Source organism: Ranitomeya imitator, chromosome 1, assembly GCF_032444005.1.
Source record: "Ranitomeya imitator isolate aRanImi1 chromosome 1, aRanImi1.pri, whole genome shotgun sequence".
Taxonomy (NCBI): Eukaryota; Metazoa; Chordata; class Amphibia; order Anura; family Dendrobatidae; genus Ranitomeya; species Ranitomeya imitator.
In genome coordinates this window covers 632,113,784-632,133,974 of record NC_091282.1, presented here as the reverse complement: position 1 = coordinate 632,133,974, position 20,191 = coordinate 632,113,784, and the positions used below count along the sequence as shown (strand labels likewise).

General features: G+C 44.1%; 1 protein-coding gene across 2 annotated transcripts in view; it reads right to left on the bottom strand.

Moving 5' to 3' along the window:
- Positions 1–16,542, bottom strand: part of CADM3 (cell adhesion molecule 3) — a 451,826-nt gene extending 435,284 nt beyond the window's left edge. Inside the window, exon 1 of one of the 2 annotated variants that reach the window (XM_069726964.1) lies at positions 15,885–16,542. In XM_069726964.1, coding sequence (XP_069583065.1) covers positions 15,885–15,954 — 70 coding nt within the window. In that variant the 5' untranslated portion in view covers positions 15,955–16,542. The remainder of the gene's footprint in view (positions 1–15,884) is intronic. The other variant, XM_069726955.1, reaches the window with a different exon arrangement.
- Between the last annotated feature and the right edge of the window lie 3,649 nt (positions 16,543–20,191).

Here is a 20,191-nt window from a genome sequence, read left to right as displayed (position 1 = left end):
TCTAGAGACGTCAAACACAGCAACTCCAGAACGATGCAGGAGCGATCCAGTGACGTAACGGCGACTCACTTATCGTTCTCGCTGGTTGTTAGCTCCATGTAAAACATTGCTGGCATCGTTGCTTTTGATGTCAAGCATGACGATACACGCCGACCTGACGACCAAATAAAGTTCTGGACTTCTAGCTCCGACCAGCGATGGCACAGCGGGATCCTGATCGCTGCTGCGTGTCAAACACAACGAGATCGCTATCCAGGACGCTGCAACGACACGGATCGTTGTCGTTCTCGTTGTAAAGTTGCTGAGTGTGAAGGTACCTTTAGCCATAGAATAAATACAGACCCGAATAGAGGCCATAGAATAAATATAGACCCAAGACTAGGCTATAAAATAAATACAGTATACCCAAAATATTAGACCAAACAATATCTGAGGCGTACCTCCAGAAGTAGCATATATCCAAATAAGAGGGGAAGTAACAAACCAAACAAATAAAATATAAGAAATTTTATTCAATATGATTAAAAGACAAAAATGCAATTCATATGTAAACGTATACAGAACAAGGGGAAACACGGCAGAATGGACCCAAGGCAATCCACAAAGTGTAAATAAATATAAAGGAATGGATCACTAAATACATATGCACCAGCAGGCTCTGGATTACAAAGCATGAATGACCACAGATGAAATACAACAATGGTTCATATAAAAAATCCTAACACACTGTGTAGGTAGTCAACAAAAGCCACAAGTGTATGTGGATGATAAATGGGGATAAATAAAGACTACTATGATGTACTAGACGAGGGGTTATATAGTTATACCCATATGTGGTACTAGTGTACAAAAAATATAGGACGGTATCAGCTATCCGGTAACCACATAGGTCCGGAATAAAGTGTCAGTGCATAGTGCAAATAACGCAAAAGGCCATATCAGTCCATATAGGAGCCATACTGAGAAGATCATAAATAAGGTATCAGCGTTGCATGCATACCTGCTGGTGAGAGGATTTGCCGTGGGACAGGATAACCCCGACGCGCGTTTCGCAACGTGGCTTCTTGCCCCTGGAACCATTGTTGTATTTCATATGTGGTCATTCATGCTTTGTAATCCAGAGCCTGCTGGTGCATATGTATTTAGTGATCCATTCCTTTATATTTATTTACACTTTGTGGATTGCCTTGGGTCCATTCTGCCGTGTTTCCCCTTGTGCTGTATACGTTTACATATGAATTGCATTTTTGTCTTTTAATCATATTGAATAAAATTTCTTATATTTTATTTGTTTGGTTTGTTACTTCCCCTCTTATTTGGATATATAAAATAAATACAGACCCAAGACTAAACCATAGAGACTAAAGGTACCGTCACACTAAGCGACGCTGCAGCGATACCGACAACGATCCGGATCGCTGCAGCGTCGCTGTTTGGTCGCTGGAGAGCTGTCACACAGACCGCTCTCCAGCGACCAACGATGCCGGTAACCAGGGTAAACATCGGGTTACTAAGCGCAGGGCCGCGCTTAGTAACCCGATGTTTACCCTGGTTACCATCGTTAAAGTAAAAAAACAAACACTACATACTTACCTACCGCTGTCTGTCCCCGGCACTGGGCTTCTCTGCACTCCTCCTGTACTGGCTGTGAGCACAGCGGCCGGAAAGCAGAGCGGTGACGTCACCGCTGTGCTTTCCGGCTGCCCGGCGCTCACAGCCAGAGCAGAGAAGCAGAGCGCCGAGGACAGACAGAGGTAGGTAAGTATGTAGTGTTTGTTTTTTTACTTTAACGATGGTAACCAGGGTAAACATCGATTTACTAAGCGCGGCCCTGCGCTTAGTAACCCGATGTTTACCCTGGTTACCAGCGAAGACATTGCAGAATCGGTGTCACACACGCCGATTCAGCGATGTCAGCGGGAGATCCAGCGACGAAATAAAGTGCTGGCCTTTCTTCCCCGACCAGCGACATTACAGCAGGGGCCTGATCGCTGCTGCCTGTCACACTGGACGATATCGCTAGCGAGGACGCTGCAACGTCACGGATCGCTAGCGATATCGTCTAGTGTGACGGTACCTTTAGTCATAGAATAAATCCAGATGTAGCACTGGCATCCCTGCACGCTGCCCCTCTCCCCCTGCAGGAACGCTGACTCACTCACGCTGCAGCCATCATCCTGCTCTTCCTCCTCCTACTTTGTCTACGCTGCCCGGCGTGCACACACAGATCTCCGGGCACTGTGCTTAAGGAGAACTCTCCATCTTAAAGGGGCATGCCATCTTAAAGTGTTCCCAGCCAATGGCTGGGAGACACTTATTATTTAAGACACCTCCACCTGCACGGCGTAATGTGTTCTCAATGGTTTTCTTGGTGACTGTGGACCCAGCTTGCATTGGGATCCTTAACAAGTTCCTCTTGTGTAGTTTTAGGCTGATCTCTCACCTTCCTCATGATCAAAGATTTCTTCCAATTTCTTACTATTGCACCAACAGTTGTCTCCTTCCCACCCAGCGTCTTACTTATGGTTTTGTAGCCCATTCCAGCTTTGTGCAGATCTGTGATCTTGTCCCTGACATCCTTATAAAGCTCTTTGGTCTTGCCCATGTTGTAAGTGTTAGAGTCTGACTGATTAATGGAGTCTGTGGATAGGAGTCTTTTATAAAGGTGACAATGTAAGACAGCTGTCTTTAATGCAGGTAACGAGTTGATTAGGAGAGTCTAACTGGGCTGTAGGAGCCAGAACTCTTAATGGTTGGTAGGGGATTAAATACTTATTTCTCACTGCAAAATGCAAATAAATTTATATAATTTATACAATGTAATTTTCTAGATTTTATTTTTGATATTCTATCTCTCAATGTTAAAGTTAACCTACCCTTATATAATTACAGACTGTTCATGTCTTTGTCAGTGGCCAAACTTACAAAATCAGCAAGGGATAAAATACTTATTTCTCCCACTGCATATATATACATACACATATAAACAGAAATATAGGCCCTAGAATAACTACAGTCTTAAGAGCACAATCCTAATACTAGAACAAAGAATAAATCAAGACCCAAGACTAAACATAAATACGGTATATCCAACACTACAGTAGATCCGAAAATGATCATGGGCTCAAGAGTAGAATAAAGACTAGAATGAATCCAGACCAAGGATTACGTCTGGAATAAATATAGACTCAAGATCACATTAAATCCTAGAATGAAAAAGACAGAAGACCATACCCTAGAATAAATAAAGAACAGTTATAAGATTAGACTACATCCTAGACTAGACCCAAAATCAAGACTAGGCGATACAATCGATACCCAAGCGTAATAAATAAATACCCAAGACTGGACTAGATGAGACCCTAACAGGAACCATTGGGCATCAGATTTTAGGGTTTTTGGCTCTAATTCAGCCATAATCGGATTTCCTGTAGATATTCTTGCCAGTCACATACACACTAGCTCTACGTTTCAGATCTACCGGTATATTACTCGGAGCTGGCAGGCGTATGCCCTCATGGACAATGATCCTCAGATCATCTGGGAAACCGGTCTCCGATCTTTACTTTTCTTTATGAAATATTATTATGAACTCGGCCTACATATGCTTAAGATTCATTAAGACACTGGCAAGTGTTGGCATGTACCTTGGATTTCCCCAGAGCCATGCCCGGTACTTTTTTACAAATCTCCTCTGACAGTAATAGCTGATAAGAGACAGAACGACCCCGATGATGAATACAAAGGACTCTGTCGAAGAGTGGAGAAATAATTAGTCATCACTCAAGGCGGACGCTTAAGGGACGGCTCGCCTTATTAGTATTATCCTCGCATACGACTGTTTGTTTAATGTCTCTGCGCTTCCCGTTGCTGTGAGCGCTTACCTTGTATTTTATTGCATCCTATTATTCCGCATGTACGGCATTAAAGCTTTTTCTTCGGCAAAAAAAAAATATCAGTCAAGTGAGTCACCCCTTAAACAAGACACCTGTGCCCCATCTTGACAGCTCCAGTTATGCATTTTAACAGTGAGTGAAGTTTTAGTAACTGTGTGAAATGATTCTCTCTCGTTTCATCGGGAAGTGATATACCAGCACAACACATGGGCAACTGGGTGCCAGCATAGGGTCCTCTAGTACCATCCATAATGTTTTCTTCTGCCCAACAGGAGATATTGAGATCTCTCAAAAACAAGGTTTAGGTGCAACTAGTAACCATAAGGTATAAAAGGATTTCAAGATCCATGGGTAGTCTTCAATATTAGCCCCATTCAAATAACTGGAGTTGAGCTGGAGCAATAGTTACGACCCATGAACAAGAGTATCTCGTACAGAAATACATTTTTGGAAAACCTGGACTTCCCCGTAAACAACTATTTTGCTCAAATATATCTAAAATTACAGAAAAAAATGAAGTGACTTTGTAAAAGGTTGAAAACAAAATTCTGCTTATCTTGGGTATACAGATGCTATGTAGACCTATGGGTCTCCGTGGTAACAGACTACAAACACGCCCTGTGTAGTCTGATCTTAGAGTCATGTGTTACTCCTTTCCTTCTGTCCTCTCTCCTTGATACCCTATGGAGTGTAGGAAGTGGTGCAACACAGGTTTGTGGTCTGGAGACTTAAAGATCTTCAGAAAAACAGGGGATGTAAAATTATAGGATTTTTTCTTAAATCCGTAAATTAGAAAACCTACAAAAAAAGGAAATGGGCCAATAGCAGTAAATAGTAGTAAATGATCCATTATCCAAACTATCTCTAATTGTTAGACCGAAAAAGAGACACAGTACAGTATATCATGAAAAAAGGTAAAAAAGGCATAAAGCACAGGATACAGCACCAACAAAGTACTAAACAACGACGTGACATGCGCATATACCAATAAAAATAAAGTATCAACCCACCAGGTTCTGTGCATCCAAACCTTATCCCTGGAGGAAGCACAAATGAAACGTATGTTGGGATACAAAGAAAATGGTTGGTTGGTTCTGATACATTTTTACAGAATATCATGCGTTTTGTGTCCATAAAATCCATCATCGGACTGTTTTTTTGTCCTTGCGTTTTCCCACTTCTACACATGTTTGTTTCATATAATTTTTTTAAGTATACATATAAAATATTAACCCAACAGGCTCTCTGCATCACGACATGTTTCGCTGTCATCCCTGGAAGAAGCGTCAGCGAAATGTATGTCAGGATACACCGTCGCCTTCGTGTGACCGTGGCTGCTGTTTGGTGGATACTACTACATATCTGTATCCTATGGACTGTGTTCCATACAATCCGACTCCTAGCTCTCTATGTTTTGTCTGTGTATTTTCCCACTTTTATACATGTTTGTTTCATATAATTTCTTTCGTATATATGTAACTATAACGTATGAATCCAACAGGCTCTCTACACCCTGACGTATGTTTCGCTTATGATTTTTCAGGGTTATCGCCTGGAAGAAGCGTTAGAAAAATGTACGTTGGGATACAGAGAGCCTGTTTTGGTGGGCACACTTCTGTATCTTATGTACTGTGTTTTATATAATCCAACTCCTGGATCTGTAAGTTTTCCCACTTTTATAAGTGTTTGTTTTTTTCAATTTTTAAAGTTGAAATACCATTAAATTTCTATATTTTACGTACTGTTTTTCATACAATCCAACTCCTGGCTAGCTTTGTTTTGTGGGTGTGTTTTCGCAAAATTATTTTTTTTCTGAAGTATAAACATAATGGATCAACCCAACAGGGCTCTCTGCATTCGGAAGTACGTTTCGCGTGTGCTTCATCCGGTGGGGTTGAAGAAGAACAAGCGAAACGTACGTTTGGATACAGAGAGACTTACTTTTTTCAAACAAAACATGCATTCGCATACGTTACCTCTACATGCCCCTGATATTAATCAGAGCATGTTCGACCACACTGTCAATACGTCTAGAGTAGAACACAATGCCTCTCAGAGGCACCGCATGGCAGCAAGAATACGAGATCCCAATTGTCAGAAAAACGTCATTTTTTCATGGAAAAGCTAAAGACAATGAGGGAAGATGATGGCAACTGACCTTCCTCAGAGGTCGCAGACTGCTAGGGGGCACCCCGGCTGGTGTTTTCTCCCCACCGCACAAAATGAACGTTTTTAAGATCTAAGGAGGCTTATTCTTCAATATAATGCATAATGTATCTTCCAGGTCAGGAGAAACATTTCATTGTACATCTGCAGTGCCGCCCTGAATAATTAATACAAATATTAAAATAGCGCTGAAGTAATCAGATTTACCGTAAACGGAGCATCACGAGCCGCAAGACTTCTGCAAAGGATGGACTTGCTGCAAAATATAATGTAAATGATTTCGCTGCATTAACCCGGTGACCTGCGTCAAATGAATTTATCGCTGCGTAAAATACGCATGTGGGAGCTTTTACCCCTTTTTTTCATTCCTTTGTCTGCTTTCATGTGGAATTTCCAACGGCTTCACATCTACTAATGTGATTATGGGTGGAATATTCGGATTGTGATCCTTTCTGGTCCGGGAACTTTAGCTAATTACTGCATTCGGGAGATGGATGGCGCTTATTACATGTGTAAATTTTTACGACATGCTTACCGACTGAATAAATCAAAGTGATGCAAGAGTGGCGGTAATAAAATTCCTCCAATACCAGCATTTGTCTAAGCTATGGCGAGTATAAATTCTGCATATTTATCTGTCCTTTCATTACCTCAATTAACCCTTTTAATAGACAAAAGTCAAGCAGAAGGTCGGCTCTGGGCTAAAATGAAATTTGCGTAAAAGAAATAATGCTAAATGGTTAACTTCTGAGCAAATAACGGAAGAAGTTAATTAAATTCATGATAAGTGTGGTACAATTGAGAGGTTAACGACATCTGAAGGAAAGTACAACTACGGGTGGTGAGGTATAGAAGGCGAGATCCTTCGGTGTGGAGAAGGAAAATTCTGTAAAGAGCACCCATCATCAAATCAAAAGCTGGCCAGTTGGTGTTCATCTATTATTCCCCCTGCTCCCCCCGAGTATTCCGGTTTTTGTTTTTTTAGAATCCACCATATGGTTCCAGATGTATGTGCATTTTACTTAGTGTAAGTTTTGATAGTCTTTTCCGTCTCACAGGGAAATAACGCCTAAAGACACTCCCTAGAGGATCCTGTGAGCCATGGTTCCAAATAAAAATGGCCATATATCTGAAATAGTGATGAGCGAGTGTGCTCGTTACTCGGGTTTTCCGAGCATGCTCGGGTGTTGTCTGAGTATTTTGGGCGTGCTCGTAGATTATGTTTGTGTCCCCCCAGCGGCATGATTTTCAGCTGCTAGACAGCCTGAATACCTGTGGGGATTCCCTAACAAACAGGCAATCCCTGCATGTGTTCAGGTTGTCTAGCAGCCGCAAATCATGCCGCTGGGGGGACACAAACATAATCTACGAGCACGCCTAAGATACTCAGAGAGTACCTAAGCATTCTGGGAAAACCCAAGTAAAGAGCACGCTCATCATGAATATGGAACTGTACGACGGATGTAAAAAAAAAATGGAATGATCAAAATAGTAGGGGAATAAAATTAAAATAACTCTCACCACTTTTGACCAGAGAGCTTGAGATCCTCTTCAAGGCCTCATTAGTGCAAAGATTGGGTTGGCTGTACTAGTCCTGCACCTAAATACCCCTCTCTGGCAAATTTTTATATTTGCAGTTTACTTTTCTCTTACTCTGTTTTCCCATGAGTCTTATGTATATTTCCCTTGAAATGGCCATATGAGGACTTATAATTGCAGAACAAGTTGTAGTTTTGAATGAAACCATTTATTTTACCTTAAAAGTGGGATAAAATGGTCAAAACAACCCAATTCCGCCATTGATTTTTCTTTTTACAGCTCCTGAACAAGCACCATACATCTGAACCTGATAAAAGAAGTACCTTTACATCCTACATCCTAATCCTAAAGAAGAGAATGTGCACCGCCATAAGATTTGGCGACCGTCTCTATGGCCACAACCTCCCCACTACACCACTGCATTACAGATTAGTTAATAAATGATGCATTTGTACAAATGATCAAAACCAAAATCACATTCAAGCCTTATATTGGGAAACTTTAGAACCAAACAGCAATATTACTCCTCCCAAAGCCACCAGTACAACCAGATACATCATCGCTTCAGCAAGTGCCAAATGACCGATCTTTGGGCATGTGAATTTTCTTTTTGTTCTCCAGTATGGTGGTAACAGGAAATTAATATCTCACAAACAGCAACTGAGAGGTTCCCCAAAATGTGATAACTCTTTAAAATATCATCAAGATGAGTATAGGTAAAGGTAGACATTAGAGTCTATAGTCGATAAATATGGTAGAGGTAGAAGTACTGTAATCACACTAGATGATTAAAATTCCACACACCAAAATGTCAGAGCAAAATACATTAAAGACGTACCCCTGGCAAAGCAACCTAGCGAAACCTGAGTTGGGCAGTGAACCACAGCTTTCTAAGCAGATTTGAATGAATCTTTTGTGAGTATAATAAATACTATGTGAGATCCTGGATCTCTGCAGCACTTCACTATTGTGGGGCCACGTGGTGTTTTCTCTTCTTGTGGAGTACTGAATTTGAAAAAGCCGGTACTAAGTGACGATTAGACAAGGGAAGATTGCTCTATATCCATTCTACTCAATACCTCAATTAACGACTGGGACTTTTAGTACTAATTCCCAAACCTATTCAGTACTTTTTTATACCTAGAAGTACCATAAGAAGGTCTCAAAAAGCAACTCTGTTAATGGGATAGTTCCATTACTCTCCATGATGGTCTGTAGACATATCCCAAGTAAGAAAGAGGGACATCACAGGAATGCATTACATAAATATGGATTACTTAATCACCCTTTGATTACCATAGTTCCCTATTCCCAATCACAAGAACATAACATCTCACAATCACCTACTGAGAGGTTCTTTACAAGTGGAAAAAAAGTTGGCAGCTCATTCCAATACCATCAAAGAGTGTGGGTAATTCTAAACAGTAGATGTAATTTGGGCTCCATATTCCCTAACTGTGGCAAAGGCAGAAGTAGGTAACAGCTCTACTGATGGGACAGGTACACAGTTCTCCATGATCATCTATCAACTTATCCAAAAAAAAGAGAGACGCATCCCTGCTATATCATCACCACTATATGGATGACATTTTCTCCCTTTGGTTTTTGTGATTTCCTGTTTCCTGCTCCCCATGCATAAGAACCTAATATCTCAAAGACCTTCTACCTGCACAAAGGTTCTACACAAATTAAAATTCAACGACCTTTTAAACTACCATTAGATGTGTGTCCATATTCCGTAAGTATGGTGGAGGCATAATTACCAAAAGAAAGTTTGGTGGGATAGGTCCATAGATGTCCATAATGATCCGTTGACAAAACCAAAGTAGGAAAGAGCTGCATCACAACAATATGGATTACCTGATTGCCCTTTGGTTGTTATGGTTTCCTATTTCTCAATCAGCCCGATCTTCTGAGGAGTTCTCCACAAGGGGAGAATAAAATTCTACAATCTTTTAATGTTACCCCAACTCATCTAATGAGGCATTTGATGTTATTTGAACGGGTTATTGAATATTATTCCCAACTTGTGAAGGACTGCTAAGTAGGTGATCATGAGATATTACGTTCTTGTGATTGGAATCATGATAATCAAAGAACGATTATTCTTTATTATTTTAGATATATCCATTAATCATCATGTAGAGCTGTGGAATTGTCCCTTCATTTGAGTTGTCTTACAGACTTTCTTTGGCACTTCTACCGTCACCATACTTATGGAATATGGACCGCAATTGACATCTACTGTTTAGCATTATCTCTTTGTAAGTATTTTAAAGGTTTGTCAAGATATATTCCTCACTTTTGGAGAACTTCTCAGTAGGTGATCATTAGACATTTAGGTTCTTGTGATTATTGAACAAGAAACATGAATGAATGACAATCAAAAGGCAATCATGTCATCTCTATAGCGGCAATGTAGCTTTCGTCAACTTTGGATACGTTCATAGATCATCATGAAGAGTTGTGGTCCTTTCCCATCAGTAGAGTTATCTTCCAAACTTTCTTCTTCCCCTTGTGGAGAATATCTCAGTACGTCAGGCTGATTGGGGATCAGGAAACGAAAAACCATGGCAATCAAAGGGTGCTTATGTCATCCCTATAGCTCTATTGTCACCCTTTCCTACTTAGGACATGATCACAGATCATCAATGAGAGCTGTGGATCCTTGTGATCAGTAGATTTGTCTTCCAGACTATCTTCTTACCCTAGTGTAGAACCCTTTCAGTAGGTTCAGCTGAAAAAGGAAGCATACATGACAGTCTAAGGACAATCATGTTGTCCATATAGTGATGATGACGCTGTAAAAACATGTCCATGGATCATCACGGACAACTGTGGACCTTTCCCATCAGTAGAGTTGTCTTCCAGACTTTCTTCTTTTTCTCACAGAATATGGACGCCTTTGAAAATAAACTATCTCCTTTTATCCAAATGGGCCTTGTAAATAGAAGATTTCAAATTAAAATCTATATTTCATAAAAGGAAGAAAAAAGTCTGCAAGACAATTCTACTGATGAAGAAAGGTCAGTGGTTCTCCTGTGGAGAGACCCAAAGTTGTTCATTCATAGAATACTCTGATATGGATGAGGAAAAACCATAAACGACACCAGTATCACTCAAGAGGTCCGTGACCCTGTGAAGCAAGAAGCAGCCATTTGGGAAGAACCCTGCTGCTCTTCTCTTTGGGCTCTGAACGTCAAGTTGTCACTTTGGGCCCATATTTTGACGGTTGATGTGTTGAAATGGGAGTTTGAAGGCAGGAATCAATTGTGTATCACAATAGTTCCCGTAGCTCAGAAAAGATCTCTCTCTCTCAGGGTTCAGTGAGAACCAGAAAGGCGTACGATAACGGAGGGATGGGACATTAACCCCCTCCACTGCCATGGCAGAAAGCTACTAGACGAGTGGGTAATTTGCTATGCTATGACGTCCAGGAGGTCACGGGTCTATATGGCACCCTTTGGGAGCTTGCATATAGACAACTAGGACATTTTACACTAGCAAATCCAACTTGACCCCGTAATCTCTCCAGCATGGGTAACGGAAAAAAAATCCCAAATAGGCAATGGCTGGTTATAGAGAAGACCTCAGGCTTTTGAGACGATTGACATCCCAACCCAAGGATGGGAGGTTTGTGTTCACTTATCTATAAAACAACAATTACAAATCTTTCATCACCCTCCTCGATAAACCACAATTCATATCAGACAACCGCCTCTATATCTTCCATCAAATGGAAAAAATGAGAGATGGCGAGATCTAAATTACCTGCACTTGCGTAACACGGGACATAATATTATGGTACAGTGTATGAGCATTGCCCACCTCCGATCCCAAATGCTTGCACTCTAATTCATGGTAATAAACAGGCGTAGGCAACCTACCGCTAAATATATGTTATGTTCGACCCTCAATAAATCGCCCTCCGATGTTTCATTATATTTGTAGCAGTGGGGAAGATAAATGGTTAAGGGTCTTTTCGCGCTGCTCCCCTCTTATTTACCCTTCGATAATGAGTTTTTACAGGAACTGCTATGGCTGTGTGATTATTTGTGTTCTCGGCTGTAGAAACCCAACAATGTGACCCTATTAACCACGCAGGGAAAAAAAGAGAGAAATTCCCAGAGCCCCGTAAAGAAGAATGTAGCATTAACGAACACAACCCCCGGCTCGGGAAGGGAACGTGACAAAAGGGTTTCTGTTAATCTGCCCTGCTAATTATCCTGGCACGTGTCCCGTATGAAGCATTTGGAATGTTTTCTATGTCCGCTGCGAAAGTATGTGCACCCCCGCATCACTTCGTCTCCCTAGCTTCCTTCAACGCAGCTCAATGAGGGTTAAATTATGCAGACAGAGACGATACAACGGGTTAAAAGTAAAAAACATTTCCAAATGCTGCGGGGTGGAGTAGAGTGCAGGTTCTTGGGACCAGACCCTCTACCCCAAGGATGTCTGATATCCTGTATCTCAGCGCGAGCAGGATTTATTGTCTTTCCGCATCCACGACCCATAAAGTGCAGGTGGCAATGTGTTCGCTGTACCAGAAGAGGGTGTGTTTGCATACATTAAGAGGGTCCTCTGCGCTGCTCCATCTGCCGGCCCATGGAGTCAGACCCTCTCTAGTGGTCAATGCAGCGACCCAACCTCCACAGAGGGTAACCCTAAGCTCCAGGCCGAGGCTGAGCCTCCCCTTCTTGTTTGTGCTCCCACAACGGCAAGGTGCGGACATCACAAACAACCCCATAACGAGAAATGTAGTGTGTGTACATCTATATGCACATTGGTATCGACATATATATAATATATATATACACGATCCTGCATATGAATGTACACAGCATCTATATATGAACACACCTACATGTGATGAAATGACCTCATAAATAGAAATGTAATTGTATATATATACTGATACACACGTACTACAAATATTTATAATATATATAGTTATTTATATTGAAATAGATGTATATATATTTGTATATAAATATATATATCTATGCATGTATATATTAAGTATATATACTTCTTTCTATAGATAGACACACACTTACACTCGCCCCATGCTTTCTATCACAGTGCATGCATGTATATGGATGTATATATTTATGAATATACATGTAGATGTTGACTGACTTAGTGTGTATATAAATATATGTGCATGTATGTATAGATATGTGTGGGTATATATACATGTACTGACATAGAGAGCGTGAAGAGAAATGTAAGACAGAACATAAATGTAAATGTATACACCGTATATTCACAAGTGGATGTGGATTGATACTGTCTAAAGAGGTATTGTGTGTGTATATATATATATATATATATATATATATATATATATTACACAATGTACACAACCCTACGAATACATAGACATGGAGATGTTGATCAATACTTATTTATATACACAAATATAAGACGTGACATAAACATCCCTACAAATATATATATATGTAGATGTTGATTAATATGTACATTAATATATATATATATATATATATATATATATATATATATATATATATATATATATATATATACATAGAAATATAAGTCAAGTGGTATTGGAGATCACTAGCCTTAATCGGTGATCACTAGCCATAGTGTCGAACACTAGCCATAATCGGCAATCACTAGAAATACGGGTGATCAATAGGTATGTCGGCAATCACTAGCCATAATTGGCAATTACCAGCCATAATTGGCAATCACTAGCCATATCGGCGATCACTAACCATATTGCCAATCACTAGCCATATTGGCCATCACTAGCCATAATCGGCAATCACTAGCTATATCAGCCATCACTAGCCATAATTGGCAATCAATAGCCATAATCGGCAATCACTAGAAATATGGGCGATCAATAGTCATGTTGGCGATCACTAGCCCTATCGGCGATTGCTAGCCATATCGACAATCACTAGCCATAATTGGCAATCACCAGCCATAATTGCCAATCACTAGCCATATCGGTGATCACCAGCCATAATTGGCAATCACTAGCCATATCGGCGATCAGTAGCCATAATCGGCAATCAGTAGCCATAATTGGCATTCACTAGCCATATCGGCAATCACTAGCCATATCGGCAATCACTAGCCATATCGGCGATCACTAGCCATAACTGGCAATCACTAGCCATATCTGGCAATCACTAGCCATATCGGCATTCACTAGCCATATCGGTGATCACCAGCCATAACTGGCAATCACTAGCCATATCGGCGATCAGTAGCCATAATCGGCAATCAGTAGCCATATCGGTGATCACTAGCCATATCGGCAATCAGTAGCCATATCGGCGATCACTAGCCATATCGGTGATCACCAGCCATAATTGGCAATCACTAGCCATATCGGCGATCAGTAGCCATAATCGGCAATCAGTAGCCATATCGGTGATCACTAGCCATATCGGCAATCAGTAGCCATATCGGCAATCACTAGCCATATCGGTGATCAGTAGCCATATCGGCAATCACTAGCCATATCGGTGATCACCAGCCATAACTGGCAATCACTAGCCATATCGGCGATCAGTAGCCATAATCGGCAATCAGTAGCCATATCGGCGATCAGTAGCCATATCGGCAATCACTAGCCATATCGGTGATCACCAGCCATAACTGGCAATCACTAGCCATATCGGCGATCAGTAGCCATAATCGGCGATCAGTAGCCATAATCGGCAATCAGTAGCCATATCGGCGATCACTAGCCATATCGGTGATCACCAGCCATAACTGGCAATCACTAGCCATATCGGCGATCAGTAGCCATATCGGCAATCACTAGCCATATCGGTGATCACCAGCCATAACTGGCAATCACTAGCCATATCGGCGATCAGTAGCCATAATCGGCAATCAGTAGCCATATCGGCGATCACTAGCCATATCGGCAATCAGTAGCCATATCGGCGATCACTAGCCATAATTGGCAATTACCAGCCATAATTGGCAATCACTAGCCATATCGGCGATCACTAACCATATTGCCAATCACTAGCCATATTGGCCATCACTAGCCATAATCGGCAATCACTAGCTATATCAGCCATCACTAGCCATAATTGGCAATCAATAGCCATAATCGGCAATCACTAGAAATATGGGCGATCAATAGTCATGTTGGCGATCACTAGCCCTATCGGCGATTGCTAGCCATATCGACAATCACTAGCCATAATTGGCAATCACCAGCCATAATTGCCAATCACTAGCCATATCGGTGATCACCAGCCATAATTGGCAATCACTAGCCATATCGGCGATCAGTAGCCATAATCGGCAATCAGTAGCCATAATTGGCATTCACTAGCCATATCGGCAATCACTAGCCATATCGGCAATCACTAGCCATATCGGCGATCACTAGCCATAACTGGCAATCACTAGCCATATCTGGCAATCACTAGCCATATCGGCATTCACTAGCCATATCGGTGATCACCAGCCATAACTGGCAATCACTAGCCATATCGGCGATCAGTAGCCATAATCGGCAATCAGTAGCCATATCGGTGATCACTAGCCATATCGGCAATCAGTAGCCATATCGGCGATCACTAGCCATATCGGTGATCACCAGCCATAATTGGCAATCACTAGCCATATCGGCGATCAGTAGCCATAATCGGCAATCAGTAGCCATATCGGTGATCACTAGCCATATCGGCAATCAGTAGCCATATCGGCAATCACTAGCCATATCGGTGATCAGTAGCCATATCGGCAATCACTAGCCATATCGGTGATCACCAGCCATAACTGGCAATCACTAGCCATATCGGCGATCAGTAGCCATAATCGGCAATCAGTAGCCATATCGGCGATCAGTAGCCATATCGGCAATCACTAGCCATATCGGTGATCACCAGCCATAACTGGCAATCACTAGCCATATCGGCGATCAGTAGCCATAATCGGCGATCAGTAGCCATAATCGGCAATCAGTAGCCATATCGGCGATCACTAGCCATATCGGTGATCACCAGCCATAACTGGCAATCACTAGCCATATCGGCGATCAGTAGCCATATCGGCAATCACTAGCCATATCGGTGATCACCAGCCATAACTGGCAATCACTAGCCATATCGGCGATCAGTAGCCATAATCGGCAATCAGTAGCCATATCGGCGATCACTAGCCATATCGGCAATCAGTAGCCATAATTGGCAATCACATAATGATACACATATATAAAATCACTGGAGGAGTCCCGGAGCCCCTCAGACTCCCCGCTACTAATAATATGGGGGTACTTACGGTCATATTCGGACACGTTCGCCCCCGTGAATCCAGCCAGGGTCAGGAGCAGGATGGCTGCGAGATACATGACGATCAAATGGCCCCAGAAAAAAAAGCCTTCCCGGTAAGATCCGACCGGTGTCCGTCTCCCCTAATGACAAAGTACGGGGTCTTCTCTTCTCCCGTGCCAGGAGGGACCGATCAGGGATGAGGACCGGCCAGATTCTCCGGAGAGAAGATGCAACACTGCGTGATATAGGAGAAAAGGGAGAATCACAAAACGGAGCTGCACATAATCCACCGAGGACGCCGGGGACAGGGGTCCTCCCCGAGAACAGCTGGGCGAGTGTCAGGCGAGGTGTGATGCAGCAGCACAGGGAATGAGGTACCAGGAATGGACCATGAGAGGCGGCGGGCGGGGGAGAGGATGCGAAGGATGCAGACGCTGCAAATGCCCAGAGCCACACAGCGGAGCCACCACCGAGCCCGCCGCCCGCAACCTGCCTCCCGCTCCCCTCTGTGTGGGGAATTGTGGTGCGTTCTGCTCGGATCCCCCTGAGATGTGAAGGGAGGGAGGGAGCGGAGAGGGGGAGAGCATGTGCGGGAGGGGGGTGCAGCTCTCTGGGAGGAAAGGGGATCAGATGGAATTCAGTGCTGCTGGCAGCTGTGCAGCGTCACATGGTGTGTGCATGTGTGTGTATATATGTGTGCTGTCCGCAGGGTGTATATATGTGTGCTGTCCGCAGGGTGTATATATGTGTGCATGTGTGTGTATATATGTGTGCTGTCCGCAGGGTGTATATATGTGTGCTGTCCGCAGGGTGTATATATGTGTGCATGTGTGTGTATATATGTGTGCTGTCCGCAGGGTGTATATATGTGTGCTGTCCGCAGGGTGTATATATGTGTGCTGTCCGCAGGGTGTATATATGTGTGCATGTGTGTGTATATATGTGTGCTGTCCGCAGGGTGTATATATGTGTGCTGTCCGCAGGGTGTATATATGTGTGCATGTGTGTGTATATATGTGTGCTGTCCGCAGGGTGTATATATGTGTGCTGTCCGCAGGGTGTATATATGTGTGCTGTCCGCAGGGTGTATATATGTGTGCATGTGTGTGTATATATGTGTGCTGTCCGCAGGGTGTATATATGTGTGCTGTCCGCAGGGTGTATATATGTGTGCTGTCCGCAGGGTGTATATATGTGTGCATGTGTGTGTATATATGTGTGCTGTCCGCAGGGTGTATATATGTGTGCTGTCCGCAGGGTGTATATATACATGTGTGTGCTGTCAGCAGAGTGTATATATATATATATATATATATATATATATATGTGTGCTGTCCGAAGGGTGTATAGATGTGTGTGCTGTCCGCAGGGTGTATAGATGTGTGCTGTCCGCAGGGTGTATAGATGTGTGTGCTCCCCGCAGGGTGTATATATATGTGTGCTGTCCACAGGGTGTATAGATGTGTGCTGTCCGCAGGGTGTATATATACATGTGTGTGCTGTCCGCAGGGTGTATATATACATGTGTGTGCTCCCCGCAGGGTGTATATATATATATGTGTGCTGTCCACAGGGTGTATAGATGTGTGCTGTCCGCAGGGTGTATATATACATGTGTGTGCTGTCCGCAGGGTGTATATATACATGTGTGTGCTCCCCGCAGGGTGTATATATATATATGTGTGCTGTCCGCAGGGTGTATATATATGTGTGCTGTCCGCAGGGTGTATATATATGTGTGTGCTGTCCGCAGGGTGTATATATACATGTGTGTGCTGTCCGCAGGGTGTATATATACATGTGTGTGCTCCCCGCAGGGTGTATATATATATATGTGTGCTGTCCGCAGGGTGTATATATACATGTGTGTGCTGTCCGCAGGGTGTATATATACATGTGTGTGCTGTCCGCAGGGTGTATAGATGTGTGCTGTCCGCAGGGTGTATATATACATCTGTGTGTATATATGTGTGCTGTCCGCAGGGTGTATATATGTGTGCTGTCCGCAGGGTGTATATATGTGTGCTGTCCGCAGGGTGTATAGATGTGTGCTGTCCGCAGGGTGTATATATGTGTGCTGTCCGCAGGGTGTATAGATGTGTGCTGTCCGCAGGGTGTATATATACATGTGTGTGCTGTCCGCAGGGTGTATATATACATGTGTGTGCTGTCCGCAGGGTGTATATATATGTGTGCTCCCGCAGGGTGTATATATATATATATATATATATATACATATGTGTGTGTGTGCTCTCCGCAGGGTGTATATGTGTGTGCTCCCCGCAGGGTGTATATATGTGTGTGCTCCCCGCAGGGTGTATATATACATGTGTGTGCTCTCCGCAGGGTGTATATATGTGTGTGCTCCCCACAGGGTGTATATATACATGTGTGTGCTGTCCACAGGGTGTATATATGTGTGTGCTCTCCGCAGGGTGTATATATGTGTGTGCTCTCCACAAGGTATATATATATATATACATATATATATATATATATATATACTAGCTATTGAACCCGTTCTACGCCCGGGTGGCGAGCATTTATATTGGTATATGGTCTCCATCCTGGTATGTGCTGCTCCATCCTGCGCCCCCATCCTGTCATGTGCTGCTCCATCCTGCGTCCCCATCCTGTCATGTGCTGCTCCATCCTGCGTCCCCATCCTGTCATGTGCTGCTCCATCCTGCGTCCCCATCCTGTCATGTGCTGCTCCATCCTACGCCCCTATTCTGTCATGTGCTGCTCCATCCTGCATCCCCATCCTGTCATGTGCTGCTCCCATCCTGCGCCCCCGTTCTGTCATGTGCTGTTCCCATCCTGCGCCCCCGTTCTGTCATGTGCTGCTCCCATCCTGCCCCTCCATTCTGTCATTTGCTGCTCCCATCCTGTCATGCGCTGCTCCCATCCTGCGCCCCGTTCTGTCATGTGCTGCTCCCATCCCGCGCCCCCGTTCTGTCATGTGCTGCTCCCATCCTGCGCCCCCGTTCTGTCATGTTTTGCTCCCATCCTGCTCCCCTGTTCTGTCATGTGCTGCTCCCATCCTGCGCCCGTTCTGTCATGTGCTGCTGCCATCCTGCGCCCGTTCTGTCATGTGCTGCTCCCATCCTGCGCCCGTTCTGTCATGTGCTGCTGCCATCCTTCACCCGTTCTGTCATGTGCTGCTGCCATCCTGCGCCCATTCTCTCATGTGCTGCTCCAATCCTGCGCCTCCATTTTGTCATTTGCTGCTCCCATCCTGTCATGTGCTGCACCCACTCCTGCGCCCCCGTTCTGTCATGTGCTGCTCCCATCCTGCGCCCCCGTTCTGTCATGTGCTGCTCCCATCCTGCGCCCCCGTTCTGTCATGTGCTACTCCCATCCTGCTCCCCTCTTCTGTCATGTGCTGCTCCCATCCTGCGCCCGTTCTGTCATGTGCTGCTGCCATCCTGCGCCCGTTATGTCATGTGCTGCTCCCATCCTACGCCCGTTCTGTCATGTGCTGCTGCCATCCTGCGCCCGTTCTGTCATGTGATGCTGCCATCCTGCGCCCATTCTGTCATGTGCTGCTCCCATCCTGCGCCCCCGTTCTGTCATGTGCTGCTCCCATCCTGTTATGTGCTGCTCCCATCCTGCGCCCGTTCTGTCATGTGCTGTTGCCATCCTGCGCCTGTTCTGTCATGTGCTGCTCCCATCCTGCGCCCGTTCTCTCATGTGCTGCTGCCATCCTGCGCCTGTTCTGTCATGTGCTGCTGCCATCCTGCGCCCGTTCTGTCATGTGCTGCTCCCATCCTGCTCCCCTGTTCTGTCATGTGCTGCTCCCATCCTGCGCCCGTTCTGTCATGTGCTGCTGACATCCTGCGCCCGTTCTGTCATGTGCTGCTGCCATCCTGCGCCCGTTCTGTCATGTGTTGCTGCCATCCTGCGCCCGTTCTGTCATGTGCTGCTGCCATCCTGCCCCCGTTCTGTCATGTGCTGCTCCCATCCTGCGCCACCATTGTATTATATGCCCCCCATAAGACGCTCCAGTGTGTATGCCCCCGTACGCTGCTGCCATATAAAAAAAAATAAAAATACCATACTCACCTATCGTCCGGCTCCACTGCAGGTGTGTCTTCAAGAAAATGGCGCCGGAAAGCGCAGACTGCGCAGGCGCCAATTCCGGCAGCAGGAATCGGCGCCTGCGCAGTCCGCGCTTTCTGGCGCCATTTTCTTGAAGACACACCTGCAGTGGAGCCGGAGTTTGTCTTCAAGAAAATGGCGCCAGAAAGCGCGGACTGCGCACGCGCTGATTCAGGCAGCAGGAATCGGCGCCATTTTCTTGAAGACGCACTC